At 43.2% G+C, this 18,552-nt stretch overlaps 4 protein-coding genes across 8 annotated transcripts; 1 reads left to right on the forward strand and 3 right to left on the reverse strand.

Moving 5' to 3' along the window:
* Positions 1-633: 633 nt before the first annotated feature.
* On the reverse strand, positions 634-11,299 carry LOC120901865 (polycomb protein Sfmbt). 5 transcript variants are annotated; one of them, XM_040310202.1, is made up of 9 exons: positions 10,621-11,299; positions 10,497-10,533; positions 9,926-10,440; positions 8,809-8,966; positions 7,011-7,980; positions 5,228-6,529; positions 4,698-5,137; positions 4,314-4,617; positions 634-4,040 (listed from the first exon to the last, which is right to left on the reverse strand). In XM_040310202.1, the coding sequence occupies exons 3-9, from the start codon at positions 9,930-9,932 to the stop codon at positions 3,025-3,027; spliced, it is 4,197 nt and encodes a 1,398-aa protein (XP_040166136.1). In that variant the 5' UTR covers positions 9,933-10,440; positions 10,497-10,533; positions 10,621-11,299; the 3' UTR covers positions 634-3,024. The 5 variants fall into 5 exon arrangements, with proteins under 5 accessions (XP_040166136.1, XP_040166137.1, XP_040166138.1 ...); XM_040310203.1 differs by having other exon boundaries at positions 9,926-10,075; positions 10,135-10,533; XM_040310204.1 differs by having other exon boundaries at positions 634-4,001; positions 9,926-10,533.
* Positions 11,300-11,304: 5 nt separating this feature from the next.
* On the reverse strand, positions 11,305-14,275 carry LOC120901034 (protein arginine N-methyltransferase 9-like). Its single transcript, XM_040308737.1, has 2 exons — positions 14,088-14,275; positions 11,305-13,231 (listed from the first exon to the last, which is right to left on the reverse strand). The coding sequence occupies exons 1-2, from the start codon at positions 14,273-14,275 to the stop codon at positions 11,305-11,307; spliced, it is 2,115 nt and encodes a 704-aa protein (XP_040164671.1).
* On the reverse strand, positions 13,401-15,098 carry LOC120901871. Its single transcript, XM_040310208.1, has one exon. The coding sequence runs from the start codon at positions 14,813-14,815 to the stop codon at positions 14,513-14,515; it is 303 nt and encodes a 100-aa protein (XP_040166142.1). The 5' UTR covers positions 14,816-15,098; the 3' UTR covers positions 13,401-14,512.
* A 94-nt stretch (positions 15,099-15,192) lies between these two features.
* Positions 15,193-18,446, forward strand: LOC120901867 (transmembrane protein 62-like). Its single transcript, XM_040310206.1, has 4 exons — positions 15,193-15,682; positions 15,775-16,999; positions 17,076-17,379; positions 17,471-18,446. The coding sequence occupies exons 1-4, from the start codon at positions 15,482-15,484 to the stop codon at positions 17,748-17,750; spliced, it is 2,010 nt and encodes a 669-aa protein (XP_040166140.1). The 5' UTR covers positions 15,193-15,481; the 3' UTR covers positions 17,751-18,446.
* Positions 18,447-18,552: the final 106 nt, after the last annotated feature.

Raw genomic sequence — 18,552 nt, forward strand, 5'->3', positions numbered from 1 at the left:
TCCCAGCATTTATCGTCCATTTCACGTTACTTAGGGTCTTATAAGACTTCAATCACTGAAGTTGTAACTTGTAGTTTCGAATTGTTGATTAACCCTTTGCATTAGAAGCGTTACATCTGCTGAATAAAAACGCTTCGCAATTAAGGTGGAATGTAATGCTCATTTGTAACAGACACTTTTTAATAAAATCAACAGATAATAGCTTTAAGTAAACCGAAACTACGAATACGAAACCTAATGCATACCGGACAAGGAGCAAAAAATATGATTTGCGGCGCTAGTTTCGTTAAATCCAGAACCTAGCAATGGTCTTTCGTCAAGTGCAGGGTTAGTCGCTACTATGGATCGTTGCCTGCAACGCATTGTTGGCACACATATTTGACTTTATCCAAACATATCCCCTAACACGCAGTTGAATGTAAAGTGTGAGCAATAAGTTGAATTTCAGGAAAAATGTGGTGCATATAGAAGGTGTATAGACTGGCCTTTCGAATGGCGACAAAACAATGTTTTATTTTTTAAATGTGATATTAGATAAATATTATATATGTTTTCCGAATTAATATTCGAATGTGAATTTTTTTTTTTTAATATCACCATATACAAACACGCCGTTTTGTCTGTGTATAGATATATTTTTTTAATAAAATATTTATTCAACCATGCGTTTTCATTCGCACAGAACCCCTCAATTACCGCACATTTCGATACATTTTAGGAGTTTTCTCATCTTAACGTGTTGTACATAATCTAACCTTATACACATGCTTTACTGATCATTCTATTGTCTTATATCCTAAAAATGACTGTACAATTGTTGTTTTGTTGTCTATCAACGCTTAACTATGATTTCCATTCACTCAGTGTTAGTACATTGTGTTTGTTGTTTCAATTTCTACCACTGCCGCATTGGGAATCAATAATATACCTAATATAATATCTACTTCAGACAACTCAGTCCGGCGACAATTTAAGCGAGACAACCGTTGTAAAATGAATAAGTCTTTACACTATGATTCGAATAAAGAAAACTTTCTGCGCTACAATGAACTCAAACTAAACTTTAATCTCTTCTACCGTTCATCCGTTAACCATTAAAACCATTTTCTTCCTTTCTTACTACGCAGATTATTACTTATGCAAACTGAACGTGAAGTTATTGCAGTTTAAAGTGCTTTGATTTGAGTTATTCATTATATTCATTGCGTTAAATGTGTGCTTTAATCTTGAAAATTGTTTGGTGTCACCGACCAGGAGCTTCTGTACACTCTACATACCGGAACAGAGACTAAAACCGAATTTGTGCTAAGGAAACATATATTCCTTGCCTTCAATTGTACTAGCATTAAAATACGCCATTATAGTATAACGGAGAAACAACCCGTTATATTATCAATATCGCAACCGATCAAAATTTTACAATTTCCACACTTCGAAGGCTTTGTACGAAAAATTGCCTCATCTGACCGAATATTCTTATGGCAAGCAAGGATAAATTATCTAGCAACATCTACAAGCCCAAAAAGTTATGCTTGTGTGTTTAGAAGAATTGCGATATCATTTGCCTTGTTAAATTCTATCGAAAATGCTCAAACCGAACGCAGTTGCGCAGTTAAAGCGATCCAAAAAGAACTGCGTAACTCTTTCATATGCGTTTGTCGAATTCCGTTTGTTCATCCTAAATACCTCGAGAGTGGTAGATATTTCAACAAAAACGAATTGTTTGTTTGCAATGAAATTGATATTAAATTATTATTTAATGTGACTCTCGTACAGAAATTCAACTTATTCCTTTCGTGATTTTTTTTTTTAATTTCAGCTAACAGACTGTTCGTAATGCATTTTGATAATTCATGTGACTAATCAGTTCAATTTGCTCCAATAACGGTGAAATTTGGAAAACTGCATAGCGCCGATTGGAAAGGATGCGTAACACGGGAACAGTGTTGTATTTGGTTTCATAGTGCAGTAAAATTCATACATACAAATCGTTATAGGCATGGTGTTTGTTGGACTTATTGGTTTGACTGTTGATAGTCCTTTAATCACGGCTTATTAGTAGAGGCCACCATACTTCCATGTTTGATTGCTGGATAACATTCCCTGATTCGTGAGTTCCTGTTGTGTTAACATATGTGGTTTATGTCCACAGCATGTTGGTTAATTGTATTTCTATTATTTTCTTGCTAGATTAATCAAATGTGTAAAACGGCTCCTCCTGTTTCCCCAAATTTCCTGTGTTTCACTGAAAAGAATTTTGATTTAACACGCATTTGTGAAACTAATGCCTCGAATATTGAAATTTTTAAGCTGCGACCTACAAATTAATAACATTGTGCACCTTCACCGTAACAGGTTTACGCGGGCGATTCAATTTTCAATAATCGACGAATAATAAGGTTCATCGACATTGATCCTGGTTGACAAAATTTATATTAGTGTTCAATGCAATTAGTTTATACTACCTTCGCTACCAATAGTGGTATTGGTATAAAAAAAATGCTAGCTTCCAACAATTCCAAAATTTCCAATAGCCACAGTGAAATTACACCGTATTCAAAATAGCTTTAAAGAAACAAAATGCTAAAATTAGATCAGTGTTCCCCCTATTTCATTTGGGCAATACACTCACATTTAATTCATAAAAAGAATTTCGCAAAAAAAAATTCAGCTAAATGAGGAATTCTACATTAAAAACCTGATAATTGTATAAATGATAAGTTGCATCTGTGTTCAACTACAAATGTAAGATCGAACGATGAAAAGAGTTAAAAATTAATTACCGGAAACGGAAATTTATGATTGCACTCGATTAAGTTGCAGTTGAAGAAAAATCTATGCCCCTCCCCCTCGCACATGGATATAAAAAAATCCCCCGAGACATGGTTTATGGGCATCAAACAAATTAATTAAAACCAAACAAAAATGATAACAAACCAAAAATGCGCAGTACCGTCAACCCCTCATCGTAGCATGCGTGATTTGTTATCCAAGGTGACAAAGCTTGTGTTGCGATGATTGTTACTACAGAAACTTTTTTCCCGTTGATTTCGAAAGGTGGCGTAACTTGGTCGGATCGATTTTACACTTCAGTTGCTGAATGAGATCGAAAATTTTAAGCGCTGGACCTACTTTCAGATTTAGCAGTGTAATGATATCGTCCTTGCTGAGCTCGAGCAAACGCTTACCGTCAATATCCTTCTGCACAAACTGCTCGGCATGAACGGCACAGTCATTTATAGTAAGAAAGGTGGCAACGTCTTTCACTTCCCAGCTTTCTGGCATAATTTGTCCGCTGTTCGTAACTGCCATACCGAAGGAGGAAGACGAGTTCGATGAACCTGCCACAATAGCGCCAGAATTACTTCCGTTCGAGTTGCACGATCCGCCTGCGACACCGCCACCGATTGAATCCGGCGATGCTCCACTGTTGGCTGAATCATGCTGAATTAATCGTGGTATAGTCTTGTCTGTCTCGTTGTCCGCTATCTCGGAAGATGGTGCAGTGGATGGAAGTCCGGTGGCGGAACTGGACTCACCATCCTCGTCCTCTGTGCGCATATCGATATCGTCTTGGTCGATCATGTTGCCCGTTGTGGCGGTGGTAGCCGTTCCAGCGGTCCCACTAGACGAATGATCGAAGATTGGCCCCAGCAAGCTCGTTCCACTGAGCAGGGAAGCTGTTGTGTTGTGATTTGGTTCGTTCTTTATGAATGTGTGCAATGCGGGCGATGTGCCGGTGACGTCTCCACTCAATCCCATTGCTGCTAGCTCGGATGGTTGTTGGTTCTGTTGCATTTGCAGTTGACTCCCCATTAGCAGTGAAGCACTGTTGTCACTCGAATACTGTTGAGATAGCTGACCGCCCAAATCGGACGTGGCCATTTGCCCAAGAGAACTGTAGTCAAATTGGGCCGGATTTGCTGCCAGTAATTTCTGTTGCTCAAAGTGCTCTTGTTCCTTTTTGATTCTTGCCGTACGTGTTGTCGGAGCAGGTTGAGCTGTAAAGTTATCAATATAATATGTACAACCTCTTATTTCTTGACGAGATAAATGGTTGAGACCAGCGAAATGAAGAAGTGAAAGGAATTAATGGTGTATGTTTGGTTATATGTATCTTTCAGGTGTGCTAATGATGTTACGAAAAGAACATGCCAACATTGGACATATAATATTCATGCTTTAAACGCGTACCTATAACATGTTTTTTCAAGCGCAAGAACCTTGAACTCTATCAAATTAATATTTACATTCATGCATCATGAAAACTAAGCCAATGGATGATGGATCAAAAGATATGCATCAACACTTACCGTCATCATGTGATGGCTCCACCTTTAGCTTCTTCTTTCGTTTGCCCTTTTTCGTCGTTTTGGGAGAAATTTTTTGTGTCGGTACGACTTTCGGCAAAATACGGGGCCCTTCTAACTTGTGTCCCACAAGTACACACCAACCAATTGGATAGATGTCGGGGCTTTCACTATCCAACCACTGATCGTACTCTTCTTCCCATCCATCAAAATGCACCTTTAACAAACGTCCAACCACGCGTGCAATCGTTGCTACACATATCAGTCTAGGGTCCATTAGATCGGCCGACTCCAATTTCATTCCCTCCTAGCGAACCGAAATAAATTAACGATTTGATAGGTTCAAAAGCTGCAGTCATTTTCCTATTGCAGCAACAATATCCTTACCTTAAACCGTTGCCGAATTTGATCTCGATGAAAGATGTCCTCCGTGGCCGGTTTGCTATTGGTATCCAGTAGATACTGCTCCCAGGTAAACGTGTTAAGATCGTACCCTTTTGGTGGTGTTAGAGTAATCTTGTTCTTCGCACAGAACCCAACCGGGAAAATGCAGGGTGATTTTTCGTGATAACAAAACCAATCGGCCCCATTCACGTCTGGATCGTACGAATCGATACGAACCATAATGTAGCCGAACTTCAACACCGTCATTACTGTGGCTACACAGATCGAGGAAAGATTTAACGGATCTACCGCTTCCAGCTTCATGTTTTCCTCGAAACCTGTTTGTTTGCCATCGAAACAGTACTCTTCGAACTGGAAGTTGGTCTTGAATAGGTCCATTGTAGCATCATCTTCGTGCGGTTCCAAGATTTGATCACTAGCCGCTGTTTCATAAAAGAAAAAAAACGAAAAAAAAACGGTAATGAATATTAAGCAGCTTTGTGCTGATAATTTAAGCAAAGACAATGTCGTACCGTTCATCCTGTCCATGTATTCCTCGGGTGCTGCTAGGTTGTGTCCCACTGTTGTTGCCCAACCGACTGGATGTATCAGTGGGGAGTCTTCATGACACCAAAAACCGTAGTCATCCGGTGAGCTATCGTAGTACCGAACGTACAATCGCTTTCCGATTATCTTGCTGATGGTTGCCAGTTTCACTTGCGAGATACGATTTTTATCCACCACCTCCAAGTTCAAACCAACGCGAAATCGAGATTTAAAACTGTCGCTGATTTTATTGTAGAAAGTCGAGGGAAGAGTACGCGCATTTGAAAGCCGCGACACGAGAAACTCTTTCCAATCGGGGGACGGTTTTTCAATGCTCTTTGGTGGTATCAGAGGCTTCCCGCGTGTCGCACACCAGCCCACCGGATGAACTTCTGCTGAACATAGATTAACCCAGAAATCTTTCGACGAGTCCGCATCAAACCCTTCGTAGCGAAGCAGGGCCTTATAACCACAAATGCGTAGCACGGTCGCAACCCAGAAACTGTGCGGCATTCCCCCGATCAGGGCCTGTTGAACATCACAGTCTGTGTTTTCTACCTCCACCTTCATCCCGATCACGACGTTTGGCCACATTTCATAACCGGGAGCGTGCTTGAAACAGGTGACTGGTGCGGCATAGAACTTTGGATCTGCTAACGCTTGCGTCCAATCATAAGAGTTATGAAACTCGTTCGGTTTCCTACGTATGCTATTGATACGATCGTCTTGGGGGCATGGCGAAGGTAAACGGGTCCCTTTGGGCAACTGGGGAATCTCCTCCTGTGGCAGTATCTCCTGCAGAATGCCTGTCCCTCCGACCATCTTGCCTCCAAGCATAATATTGTTTGTGATACTGCTGTCATCGTGACTACTAATATTGCTATTGATACCTCCGCCACTGTTAGTATTCGGTTGGGTAAGAGATGTTCCAGACATCTTGAATCGATAACCGATTGTTTGTACTTGTTCTTGTTGCTGGTGCAGTTGCTGTAACGGCACACGTTTGGTGTCCAACTCTTCCGTTGATGAATGCGATTCGTCTATCAGTTGGTCAGGCGGACTGGATAATAGACCAATGTTGGATGTCTCGGTCGACGAAGAAGACGTGGCGATATGTTTGCTGTCGTCGTTTACCGTTCCGGATGCTTTGATTCCGGATCCTGATCGGAACGGTGCACTGAACACGCGAAGTGATTCGAACGAGCGAGCACATGCCAAACTACAGAAACGTCTTTGCTTTGTATAAAATGAATGCTTTACTCCAATGGCTCCGCATTTTTCACAGATTGCTACGGGAGAGAAAAATGCATCAAACTTTAAAACATGATATGACGCCAGGTTTAACACGACCATGAGGAAGATTTTACGAACATGAAGGTAGAATACGAAGGATACATTATCGACAAACGTTACTTATGTTCGCTTCAGTTTGTTGTGGGGTTGATTGAAATAAATTAACTGAGGAATATTAGAAAAAAAAACTCTTTTGGGCTCTTTGTGTGAAATATTCTGCCTATCGTAAAATGGCACTGAGCAGAATTAAGAAACAGTATCTCGTTAAATAACCTTTTAATTCGCTTTTGCAAACTTCTATGCGAGATAATGTACATAAAATGATGTATATGGAGATGTATGATATAATGTTCGAACGTTTTAAATCATAACATCACTACTGCCAAACCGAATCTAACCAAACAATAGCGAATAGAATCACAGTAGGAGGCAAATTATAAGTAATTCAAAATAAAATAAAAACTTAAAATAACCTACCCATGCCATCGCGTTGTATAGGAATCACCGACGGATCTATGTCACCTTTGTAAGCTATTGGAGTTTTTAGTACAAGGCCAGGCCTCTTCACTGGTCTAATTTTCTTGCTCGGGTACCGTTCAACCGGCATCGTACCACCATACATTCCCACTGGATAAGCCGCACCACCACTGTTAGCTGCTTCTTGTCGTTGCTGATGGAATCGCGACTGAGATGGATTCGAGGCAACACTGTGTTGATCTACGTCCATGGTTGCCGTCGCGCCAGGACTGCACCGACTGTTGCTATTACTACTGTTGCTGTTAGACGCATCGGCCATACCGTCATAGTCGAGAAAGTGGGATTGCAGCATATGCGTATCGTTTAACAGCTTGTAGGGAAGCATGATGTCCTGACGCGCAACGGAAAGGAAATCGCTACCCGTCCCATTGTTCATTAGCTGCTGATACTGTCCATAGCTTTGAAGCGAAGGATGATCGTCATCATCCCCGGGACCCTCTAATCCTTCGTTGTTCCCATCCTCGTCCGAAGGAGACGCTGTTGCCACAGCCGCTGCTGCCGCTGCCGCCGCTGCCGCCAGTTCTCTACCATCGATTGCAAATTTCCCACTTCCATCCATCAGACGCATACCAACACCGGCTAGAGCCGGTGGTCCAATGCCTGTGGCCGATGATGTGCCGTCCGGCGAAACACTGTTTGCGGCTGATAATGCACTGGTTTGATCTAAAAATCCATATCCACTTAAAGCAAGCTGCTGTTGCAGTAACTGTTGCTGTTGCGCCTGCTGCTGTTGCTGTTGCTGGTGCTGCTGCTGCTGCTGCTGCTGCTGAATATTGAACAATTCCGGATTAGTTAGCGCCAGTGCCTCGGCAGCATTTGGCACGGCGGCCAAACCGGAAGTTGTTGGAATGGCCGACATATGTCCGCTATATTCACTGATTAGTGAGCTGATGGCAGCCGGATTCATGTCCTGCTTACAAGCATATCCAGAAGTGCCAATTTCAATTATGATAACGTTCGTAACACATCAATACAAATCGTTCGGTGCCAGCAAACACCCCCACAAATGCGACACGTGCATATACACACACATGCACATAGATTAAGTAACAATCATAAACGGTTAACAAACATCAACATCAAAATGCACACGTATATTGGTTGGATTGATGTAAAATGTAAAAAACCAGCAAGTTTTGATTCAGTAGTTATTAGGACAGCATTCACGTTTTAGTATAGATTCATTGGGGTTTAACAATCATCCAGTACCGATGCATAGTAAAATACACCCCATTCGAATATACGACCGTAGGTGGATGGATAAATGCGAATGTTTTGTTTGTTTACCAATTATGTTTGTTTGCGAGACAGTTCGGTTTCAACGGTGGCATGTTATAATGATGAAGGATGGCGCAGGTGATGTGTGCATCAGATCCGTTTGTGTAACATAATCGTAAGACAAAATCAAACAAGCATAAAAGGGGAAAATAGAAGAAAAAGAAATGCAAATTAGATAAGGTGACAAACTAAAAATACTGCAACTGAAGCAATAGCTGGACTTGGGATGGATGATTATGAGTTCACCAGTTTGCGTGGTTTGGTTGTTTTGTTTATATCTGGGTTACGCTGAAAACAACACCGAATGGTATCACAAGATGCGATACGCCTGTAGTTGTTGTACAAACGTTGTACAATTGATGATCTGCCTCAGCAGCAAGCGATACTATACCAAGCACACTCTGAACATTAAATCTACATCAATCGCCGGGGATGTTGTGAAGAAATTGCTTTTGCCTACCATTGCATGGGTCTGCTGTGTGATGTCTTCCATGACGCTCGTTACCGGTGGTCCGTAGTAGTTGGTTAAGTTCTCATCAAGCGGTGATGCAAGCTGTCCCATCCAAACCATAGTACCGAACTCTTGAGGATTCATACTAGGCAGCACTCGATTGAAAACTGCAAAAAACAACACATATTCAGAATCGCATGTTAGGAACTTTTATTTCATATATGCAACCGGGGATGCCGCATATTCGTTCCCTTGATGGTGTGTGTGTTCCCGTGCGTGCCTGTGTATGCGAGTGTTGATTGAATACATTCGGAAAGGCAAATTCTATTCTAGCAGAGCTGGCAAATTACCTGTTTTTATGATCTTTGCTGATTTTACACTGACGAGTAATATAAATTTGAAAAAAACTGAGCAATATTTAGACAACAACATTATACGCATTCCCGAATGGGACGAAAACACAATGCGTGCCCAACATTCAACACACACACACACACACCAATACACACATTGTAACATGTCACGATAATTACACTACTCCTTTCAACAAGCATCGAATGTTTGAAAACAAAATTTGGTTTCTATTTCCTAAGATTTTGCCACGAAAAACTATACCTTTGTTTTCTGATCTGTATGCGAATGGAATCAAACGTTCATAATATGTAAAAGCATCGCAAGATATTTGGCTACAGATTTGCTCCGTAATCAATTCTGATGTTTGGTATTCGATCCTTGCCCACGTATAAAAATAGAAGCACTATCAATACTAAAATGTTGTCGCTTTCGGGATATTTTCCTAGCCATTTAAACACTTCACTCTCTGCAGGAAGTAGAACAAAAAACATTTTAAGGATACCCTTTACGAAGAGGCTTCCAAAGGAAACGACGAATGTAACACATACAATCTTGCATATGATTCACAAACACACAGAAACGCACTTCTACACTTTGCTTGTCATACGGTTCCTGCCTTCTTTCTTCCTTCCGTTCTGCTGTATAGAAAAAAAAAAAACGAGGGGCTCTCGCAATTTGCATTGCACCATATTCCCTAAATTGTTGCTTCCAGGGATTCTTTTACAATGTATCTTTCCGACCGTGCCTGCTAAATCCTGCTAAACATACTTACCATTCATAGTTAAAGCCTAGCAAGGCATATCGAGCTTGCGTTTTTCCGTCTCAGCAGAGCAGCCACACGCATGAAATCCTCGCTTCCCAAGCCGTCTCTCGTGCTAACTGCATTCGCCAGTGCTAATGATGTCGCGTGCTTACGAGATAACTGCGAGTGGATTGAATTGTTACTACGCGAAGTTCGGTGCTATTGTTTTCGGAATGCACCTGGCTGGTTGCGTCGGATGAAGAAAAATACAAAAACGCGCTGCTAAAAAATATCTTTCACTCGAAAGCGCGAAGTACCATGTATACAGGAAAGGTGATTTCATCGAGGTTGTTAGATCCGAGGTGCGTCAGTGGCATTTTGCTGGTCACCAGATCGAATGTCAAAAGTGACAGTACACGGTCGGATGTATTCAAAATAGCGAACGGTAACGAAATTTTCATTCCCATCTTTTCATTTGGGTATGTGTATAATATCTTGCAGCTAATCGAAAACACCAGATTTCGGTACTAGAAAACAGCACAGATCTATTAAACGCAAGTATCATTCACTAGTTAAATCCACAACACCATTTTGTTTTTACCTGTAAAAGATGGGTGTCTAGTCCAGTGGTCGGCAAGCTTGGCGAAGTGTTGAGAATACAAAAAAGGTCATATAGAACTGGCGCTAAAAACCCTCTCTAAAAAGTGAGGTGAGTAGATACTTACATTTAATTCATTGGAATGGTCCTGTTTTATTTTGCTGATGAAAGAAGTACATTTAATTGGAGATACAGCAATTGCACATTGGGACACAGTATCGCATTAAAGGTAATGCTGATATGTGGATTTGCAAACATCCAATCACAATTCGTTTTCAATATCCTTCACTGTGCTGATAAAATGGTAATATTGGTCTACTTGAGTGTATGTATTGCTTTTGCGTTTTCCCGTTGTTTTTTAACCGTACCGTAGTGCTACTGCATGCTATCATCTAAAAATCCTCGCTACTTCTAATCCTCCCATAGGGTGGGTGTGATGCGATGAAATTTTCATTATGTTTTGCTCTTCTATTCAACTACCTTCAACTACAACTCACTACATTGATTGCTCTCACTAAGTTATTAGAATTTAGCATTGAATGATTACAATGCATTTGCTTGATCGGGAATGCAAAAGGTGTTGATGCTACTCATGGTCGCTAATACTGCGTCGCTAATGCTATGTTACTAGGATAAAATCAATCTTAGCAGTGTAATTCTGTGGCTACTGTGGCGGTACCATCATGGGTTTAGTTGTGGTTTTGTTATAGTGGTGGGTCTTATTAGAGGTTATTGGTTGTTCACGTGGCTACGAATTATTAAGCATTGTGCTTGGTATATTGCATATCGGTTTGCTTGACCATCGATTGTATTACTCTCGAACGGAAGCAATATCACATTTAATAACTCCATGGTTCTGTAGTACGGTAATGTGGAGCTGCTCGATCTGATGCGCTTCTTCAGATGCGCCTGGCTCGTCACACGACGCTCCATGGAATGTAGACTTTGGAATGATGAATGCAGATCGCTTAGCAAAAGACTGAACCCGATCCGTTCCTAGCATTGGACGCTCTGGAGTGAATCCAATTTTATAGTGATACAGTATGGCGTGTACCCGTTTTGGTACGGTTGGTTCGCAAAGGGCCAATTCGAGCGCAGTTTCGTGTAGCTTTCCATCGAACGGTATATCTGCAAGCTTGACATTGTTGGAAAGATTGCGGTAGGAAAACGGGCCCAGATCTAGATGATTCTCGGTTTCCAGTGAAGCTAGATACTTGTCGATTTGAAATTGTTCCAGTTCCGGGTTTTCTACCCGACTACACTTCACGATCCAGTCCGACTCGATCAAGCTACCGTGCAGCTCGAGCGATGACGGTATCACTGTTCCGATGGGTTTTAACTTGGCCAGCAACGATTGATAAAGGCAAAAGTGCTCACTGTTGATCTGACCGAACACATCAACCGGTTGCAGAATAATTAAATCCAGCGTATAGTCGTTTAGCAGAAATATCTCTTGGAGTGAGTTCACCAACATAATACTACCCATGGGAATATCGTTTTGATTTGCAATAAACTCAATCAAATCCTCGGTCTGATCGAGGCAGAACAACATCCGCGCTTTGCCCTCTTTGAGCAGTTTCAGCCCTGCGTAGGGGAAAAGCGACAGGTCGAGTACTTTTTCCATGTCGTCCAGCCCTTCGGTAGCCTCGATTAGGCTGCTGTAGTACTCGTTGTCATTTAGAAACTCGAGTACATGTTCGTCCACACTTATTTGATTGTCGACTGAGTTCAAGTTGTGGGCAATAGAGAGTGCACCGTCCTTGCAAGACATCGATAGCTTCAACCGTTGATCCTTCGCAACCGGCAGGCGCTGGTTCAGTCGAAAGATGGCCTGGTTCCAGCACGTGCTGGTGGTAGGGTCCGTACTAATGGCTTGCGTTTCGTCGAGCTGTAGGTCGAACCATACGACAAAACCGTCCAGCAGGAGACCATCATCCAGACAGGTCAGCTCTACCTCGCCCGCCTCCGTACCATCATGATAGCGCATCAACGAGTCGAGATCGTTGAAATCAACCTCCAACGATACGACGGTATCGGTCACGAACTCAAAATCATCGTTCGCCTGGATGCGGCCTACATCCTCTGCATCGTAGCACTTCGTACCTTCTTTAGAAAGCAAACAGTTGCTAGGCAATGCGAAATCGTCTATGAATGCTTCGTTGATTAAAATATTGCTTGCGGTTAAGGCGCGCGATTGATAGCCGGAGGCATGCAGCGTTACCTTCGCCGGAATGATTTTGCCTTCCGGCAGCAGTAGATGCTTTTTGGCGTGGATTAACGTTTCCAGTATTCCCTCGCCAAACGCACCGGAATCAAGCGTTTCCGTAATGATAAGCGAGAAACGTTCGCCGATTTTTAAATCCTGCGAAAAGCTCTGAAACAAACATATCCGATCGCTCAACCCGTTAGCGCCAAACACATCCCGTGCGATTTGCACCATGATTTCGGATCCATCACAAGCTGCCGCCTTGCGTATGCCCTCGCATTGCAAAGCGTACATCGACAGCAAACCGGTACCGGTGCCAATGTCGAGCACTTCGTTGTATCCTCCGGCGATCTGGCGCTCGATCGCGGCCCGAAATGCTGCATTGCGCACAACGTCGTTTAGCATGCGGAAATGCCATCTTTCGACAAGCTCGCACTTGGTGTTCTGCAGATTTTGGTAGGCTTTCAGGTAGCGAGAATCCTGCAGCAGCACACGTTCGAAGCAGATGGAAGCCTCCAACGAGCGGCCATATCTGAAAGAGTAGAAGCAAATGGTAAAAGATAAGCTTCAATCGAGCGCGTCGATGCTTTTAGGAAAGGGGATATATGCGAATTTAGAATTTTAAGTGATCTTAGAGCATCATTTAGTTGTGTCCTTATTTCTTTCCTATTTCTTTGCCACTGTAGTCTTAGTTAATCGGATCGTTTGTAAATGTATTCGCAATTTATTTCATTAGCTCTCCTCTCCCCTCTTGCAAACATTACAACTAGACGGTGGTAATACAACTAGAGTCCGGTAAAATGTAACAAAACCATAGTAAAGCTTAGCAAACAGAGTTAAATGATGAACTGACCAAACCATATGGTTTACGCATATATAGTATTGTACTTAGTGGAATCTCCTCACTACCCCTAACGCTGTTCGTGGTGCACAAACTCACCCCTAATGAGATAATTTGTTACATAATCACATTACTGAAAACCTTACAGAAAGTAACGCACTTTAAGCCAGCCCTGGCCATAGATTCTGTCCATACGGTGATTGCCTCGTTTACTGCCTGTTCGTTTAATAGCACGTTAGGAACACTGAATGACACGAACGGGTTGAACAATGTGTTCGTTTGCTCGTTTGAACTAGCTTGAAATACGGTCAACGGTACGTGTGCTAAACAGTTGTCCTGTGTGCGTTCCGTATCATACCAGTACACTACCGGATAGCCAATGAACAATCCGTACGCGCTTGTACGACAAGCACTGGGGCCAATCGGCCACACAACGATTGGTGTATTAGTTCGCCGTGCCGTGTGCTGGCTGCGTATAATCTCGAGCCTAGATTCCAACAAACTAGTGTAACCATTACAAACAGCAACCACACGCTCGTCAGCTAACTGGGGGGCGGCCTGTCCAGCGGATACATCGACAACGGTAGGGCGCCACAACTGTTGACCCACAAATCGGTTCATGTGGCACACGCCAAAATCATCCGCCGACTCGTGCCCAATCTGCACAACGACCAATGTGTCCTGTAGCAGTTTTGCCGCCTTTAGCGAATCGAGCAATCTGCTTACCTCGTCCATCGAAAGACATCCAACGTCCCAAAGGAAACCTAATTTCAATCCTCTATCGATTGCGTACAATTGTTGGGCAATCTCTTTGATTGTGCTTCTCGCTCTTACCTTCGCCCGCAGGTGGCGGGTCAGGTAGTGGTTTATGTCCTTCATATGGCTAGCTCGCGTTGTGCGTATTTGCACGCGTGTACCTAAAGGCTAACCTGCTGTGTGTGTGTATGTGTGTGTATGTGGGAATCTGAGCGCCTACCTTTGCAGCCGCACGCCCGTCTCGTTCAGTAGCTCCGGGTGTTCCGGAAAGTATTCCAAACCCTGCTCGATGATTTCAAACACTTGTTCGATTTTGCCCTCCTGCTCCAGCTGGTCCGCATACTTGGTTACGACGAACAGAAACAGCTCCCGTAGCGGATCTTCCTCCTCGGCATCCGGTGAAGGGGGTGACCGCTGGTCGAGCACTTTCGTCGCACTAGCAAAAGCTTTTTTGAATTTAGCCTGAGCAATAAAGTCGTATACAACTTTCAGTTCACCAATTTCTTCATCACTGCTCATTTCTTTTTTTTTTTACGGAACGACAACCCAGAAGGACGACTTCCCTGATCTGCGCTGAACTTCCAGTACGGAGTACGAGGAAGCTTCCTGGTTGGTGGGCTGCTTTGATGCGAGTGTATCTGCGTTTTGCTTCTTCGACTTTTGACGACGCAGTGATTTGCCCCGTGTGTCCTGCCAGTTATTGTGGTCCTCAAGTACTGTTTCTGCTCCTGCTGCTGCTCCTGCTGGTGGTGGCTCTAAGCCTCAGCACAAATTTTCCATCGCTTCCATCGAAGAGAGAGAATATTTTGTAAACAGAAAGCAGTGCGCCGGCGTCGACAGCTGTCAAAAATCTCTCGCTCAAGGTCAGGTTTGTTGTTTTCATAATAACAGCCGTGGAAAAGGCTGGATGCTTCTTCACCTTGTTGCGTGTTATCGGAGTTTGTCCGCAGGCAGGTTCGATAAAACAAATTTCGTGCATTCATGGAACACGCCGTCGAAGCAAACTACGGGCGACCTATGACTGAAGTGACAGTGACCGGCCGCAAGTAGTAGTATGGTCTATTAGTGAGTCACCAGATGAACAGTAAAGGCCGAGACGGACATACAGTCATATACGGGTCACCAGTGATTACGCGGCTGGATTGCTGAAGCGAAACGGTGAAAGATAGATAACGGTGGTGCACGATGCGGTTTACTACGGTAGCATTTGCTTTGATCGTATTTATTGTCGTCTTTTCGATATTTGTTGCTAACCTTGCCAACTTGATCGGTATCGACAAGCAATTAAGTAACCGGCTCGATGCCGCATCGAACGATGGGGAGCAAAGGCAGCCGAAACAGCTGAAGCTGGATGATCAGCACAATCATTTGATGTGGTTTTTACAGGTGATTCTTAAGCAATAGCCAGATCGCATTTCTAGTCAATCAGTCCATCGTGTCGTGCCGTAACATTTCAAGCCATACGTTTTCTATTTTAGGTTTCCGACATACATATTAGTATGTATCTGGATCCGGCCCGTGTACCGCAGTTGATCGAATTCTGCAACCGAACAGTTGATATCATCGCGCCATCAGTAGTACTGGCCTCGGGAGATCTAACCGATGCCAAAACGTCAAACTTTCTCGGTTCCCAACAGCACGAACAGGAGTGGCGTTGGTATCACGAGGTGCTGCGGGACACAAACGTGCTGAACAAAACGGTGTGGCTGGACATTCGTGGAAATCATGACAACTTTAATGTGCCCGCACTGCAAACCCGGCAGGATCTATTCACAAACTATTCCGCTCAAGGCAGACACCATACCCGGTCATACATGCATCAAGTGGCGGCGGGTGGTGAACGTTACACATTCATTGCCGTTGACGCTTGCTTAGATCCGGGACCGAAACGGCCCTTCAATTTTGTCGGAATGCTGTCGAGGAATGAGACGCAACATCTGATAAATCTAGCCGAACGGTCCCGGGAGCTCAACACGAACTACACCATTTGGTTCGGACACTATCCCACCTCGTGCATCCTTACGCCGGGACTAGGTACGGGTGGTATCCGTAATCTGATTGGTCGATACCGGGAGGCTTACGCGTATCTGGCCGGACATTTCCATACGCTCGGTGGAGCCGTACCCCGGATGTATACGCTGCAGGAGGAAGGGTTTCTCGAGCTAGAACTTGGCGATTGGATGCGCAACCGACGGTATCGGCTGGCGGCTTTCGATCATGGTCTCTTCTCGTTCGTCGACATCCATCACAACCAGTGGCCGGTGGTGCTGGTGACAAATCCAAAGGACGCTTTGTTCAACATTCCAGGGAAGGAAGATCTACAGTCGATCGTGGACTCTACGCACATACGTATGCTGATCTTTTCGCCGGCGAAAGTGGTAGAATGTCAGGTGAAAATAGACGGTGCCAGTTGGCAAGATTGCCAACGCATCAGCCATCAGCTGTTCGTTGTACCGTGGGAACCGAAGCGTTACAAACGTGGGCTGCATAAGCTTTTGGTCTACGTGCTGGATGCGGATGGAAGAAGCCGTGTGGTGGAGCAACGGTTTACCCTGGACGGGTCTCGGTTGCAGTTCGATTTTCTGGCCAAACTGGTGCTGATGTACGATACAAACAAAGTGTTTCAAACATTTTTCAGCGTGGCGTTGATCATCTATTTGGTACCGTTGTGTGTGTTTCGTATATGGCATACCCTGGTTCGCAGTACGTTTGCAATCACTCTGTATGACGGCCATATAAAACTGATAAATTCAATCCTTCAACTTTACTTCCATTTTAGAGGGCACTGTGGCAAGGCCCCGCCTGCGGACATTATGCTGCGGTGGATGGATACGAAAAATGTGGATTTTGTCGACTGTCGATCGTCTAATGTTTCCTATCGTGGGATACTGCCTCTATCTGACCTGCGGCCCATGGTCCATCGGAGAAGTCATCGACGGCCACATGGGGGTGGTGTTTGTGTGGGGTATTTTTGTAAATAACGCGTTTCTGCCTGGCACACTCACCTATTTGTATGGATTTTTTCAACTAATGCTCTGTCAGCTTCCATTGACCATAATATTTGCCAACAACGTCGTACGACGGTAAGAACGATAGTTGGAAACGTTTCGGAATTAGTCTTTTTCATATATTTAAACCAATTTTTGTTAATTCCAACATTTCCTCTGCCTACAGCTTTTATCGTCGTTCCGGTGAGAAGAACTACGGTTGGACAATGGCACTGTGGAAAAATTCTGCATTTATCCTGATTATGATAGTCGAGGTTTTACTGGCCGCGATATTTTGGAACTCGTACGGATTACTGGCCTTCATCATTACACCACTTCGAGCATGGTCCATTGTATTGAATGTAATCCTCTGGTACCAGTCGCGCTACATTCCGGAAAAATGTCTACGTTCCGCATCTGCCGTTTGGTCGTCCTCTGAACCAAAACTTTCATCGTTGGCGAACTAATGAGCAATGTGCCGGCAAACGCTAACTACGAATAATAGCGAACACCATCGCAATTGGTTTCCTGGTAGTTGTGTATAAGAAGTTTGGTTTTTGATTATCTGAAATTTCGCCTCGACTACACGTTGCCTTCTCTTAACTGAAGCTGTATTCAGCTGGAAACACCGTTTTGTTACAATTTACATAAGTAGTTCAAGTAGTCATATATGTGATCCAAACTGATGAAAAATCTATGTGTACAATTTTCATTTAACATTCACTCTAGTCACCGTCATTGAGAAACACTGTGAGCACAGGGAAATTCAAACATACAAACATAATCACTAGAAATGCTTATTTAATTCTCTGTGGAAATGTCATCTTGTTGGATTGCAGTAGTCTGGACTCATTCAGCAATTTCATCAACTATTGCAACAATCACCACCGTGTCACGATACCAAAAAAAAAAACGGTTTAAATATTTGCAGTTTTTTGCAAGCAATATTTAGCAAAGATATGGTACCCATGTACACCCATGTTGTAACGACGTTAATTAGTGGAGCTGTTAGTGAAATATATTGTATCTTGGAGAAAAGTATTAATTGTGACTGGTGTATTGCGTTCAGAACTAACATGATCGTATGTATTGATTATTTTGTTACAAGTATACCATAACATGTTGTAAGAAACTAATAAAATGTGACGATTGTAAAACCGTGATTTTGTGTTTCTGTATTATCTAAGAATCTGCCGATCATGGATAAATTGCTATAATTTATTAGATATGGCCGGTGTTCTCCCGTGTTACAGTCGTGAATTCGTACAA

The sequence above is a fragment of the Anopheles arabiensis genome, chromosome 3, assembly GCF_016920715.1.
Source record: "Anopheles arabiensis isolate DONGOLA chromosome 3, AaraD3, whole genome shotgun sequence".
In the NCBI taxonomy this organism is placed as follows: Eukaryota; Metazoa; Arthropoda; class Insecta; order Diptera; family Culicidae; genus Anopheles; species Anopheles arabiensis.

Coding starts and splice junctions, on each gene's coding strand:
- LOC120901871 (XM_040310208.1), bottom strand. CDS start 14,815: ATGAGCAGTGATGAAGAAATTGGTGAACTGAAAGTTGTATACGACTTT.
- LOC120901034 (XM_040308737.1), bottom strand. CDS start 14,275: ATGGACGAGGTAAGCAGATTGCTCGATTCGCTAAAGGCGGCAAAACTG. Junction 13,232..14,087: donor GCTGGACAGGCCGCCCCCCA/GTTAGCTGACGA, acceptor CTACTCTTTCAG/ATATGGCCGCTCGTTGGAGG.
- LOC120901867 (XM_040310206.1), top strand. CDS start 15,482: ATGCGGTTTACTACGGTAGCATTTGCTTTGATCGTATTTATTGTCGTC. Junction 17,000..17,075: donor ATGGCATACCCTGGTTCGCA/GTACGTTTGCAA, acceptor CTTCCATTTTAG/AGGGCACTGTGGCAAGGCCC. Junction 17,380..17,470: donor GCCAACAACGTCGTACGACG/GTAAGAACGATA, acceptor CTCTGCCTACAG/CTTTTATCGTCGTTCCGGTG.
- LOC120901865 (XM_040310202.1), bottom strand. Junction 5,138..5,227: donor ATACATGGACAGGATGAACG/GTACGACATTGT, acceptor TTTATGAAACAG/CGGCTAGTGATCAAATCTTG. Junction 4,041..4,313: donor GGAGCCATCACATGATGACG/GTAAGTGTTGAT, acceptor TATCTCGTCAAG/AAATAAGAGGTTGTACATAT.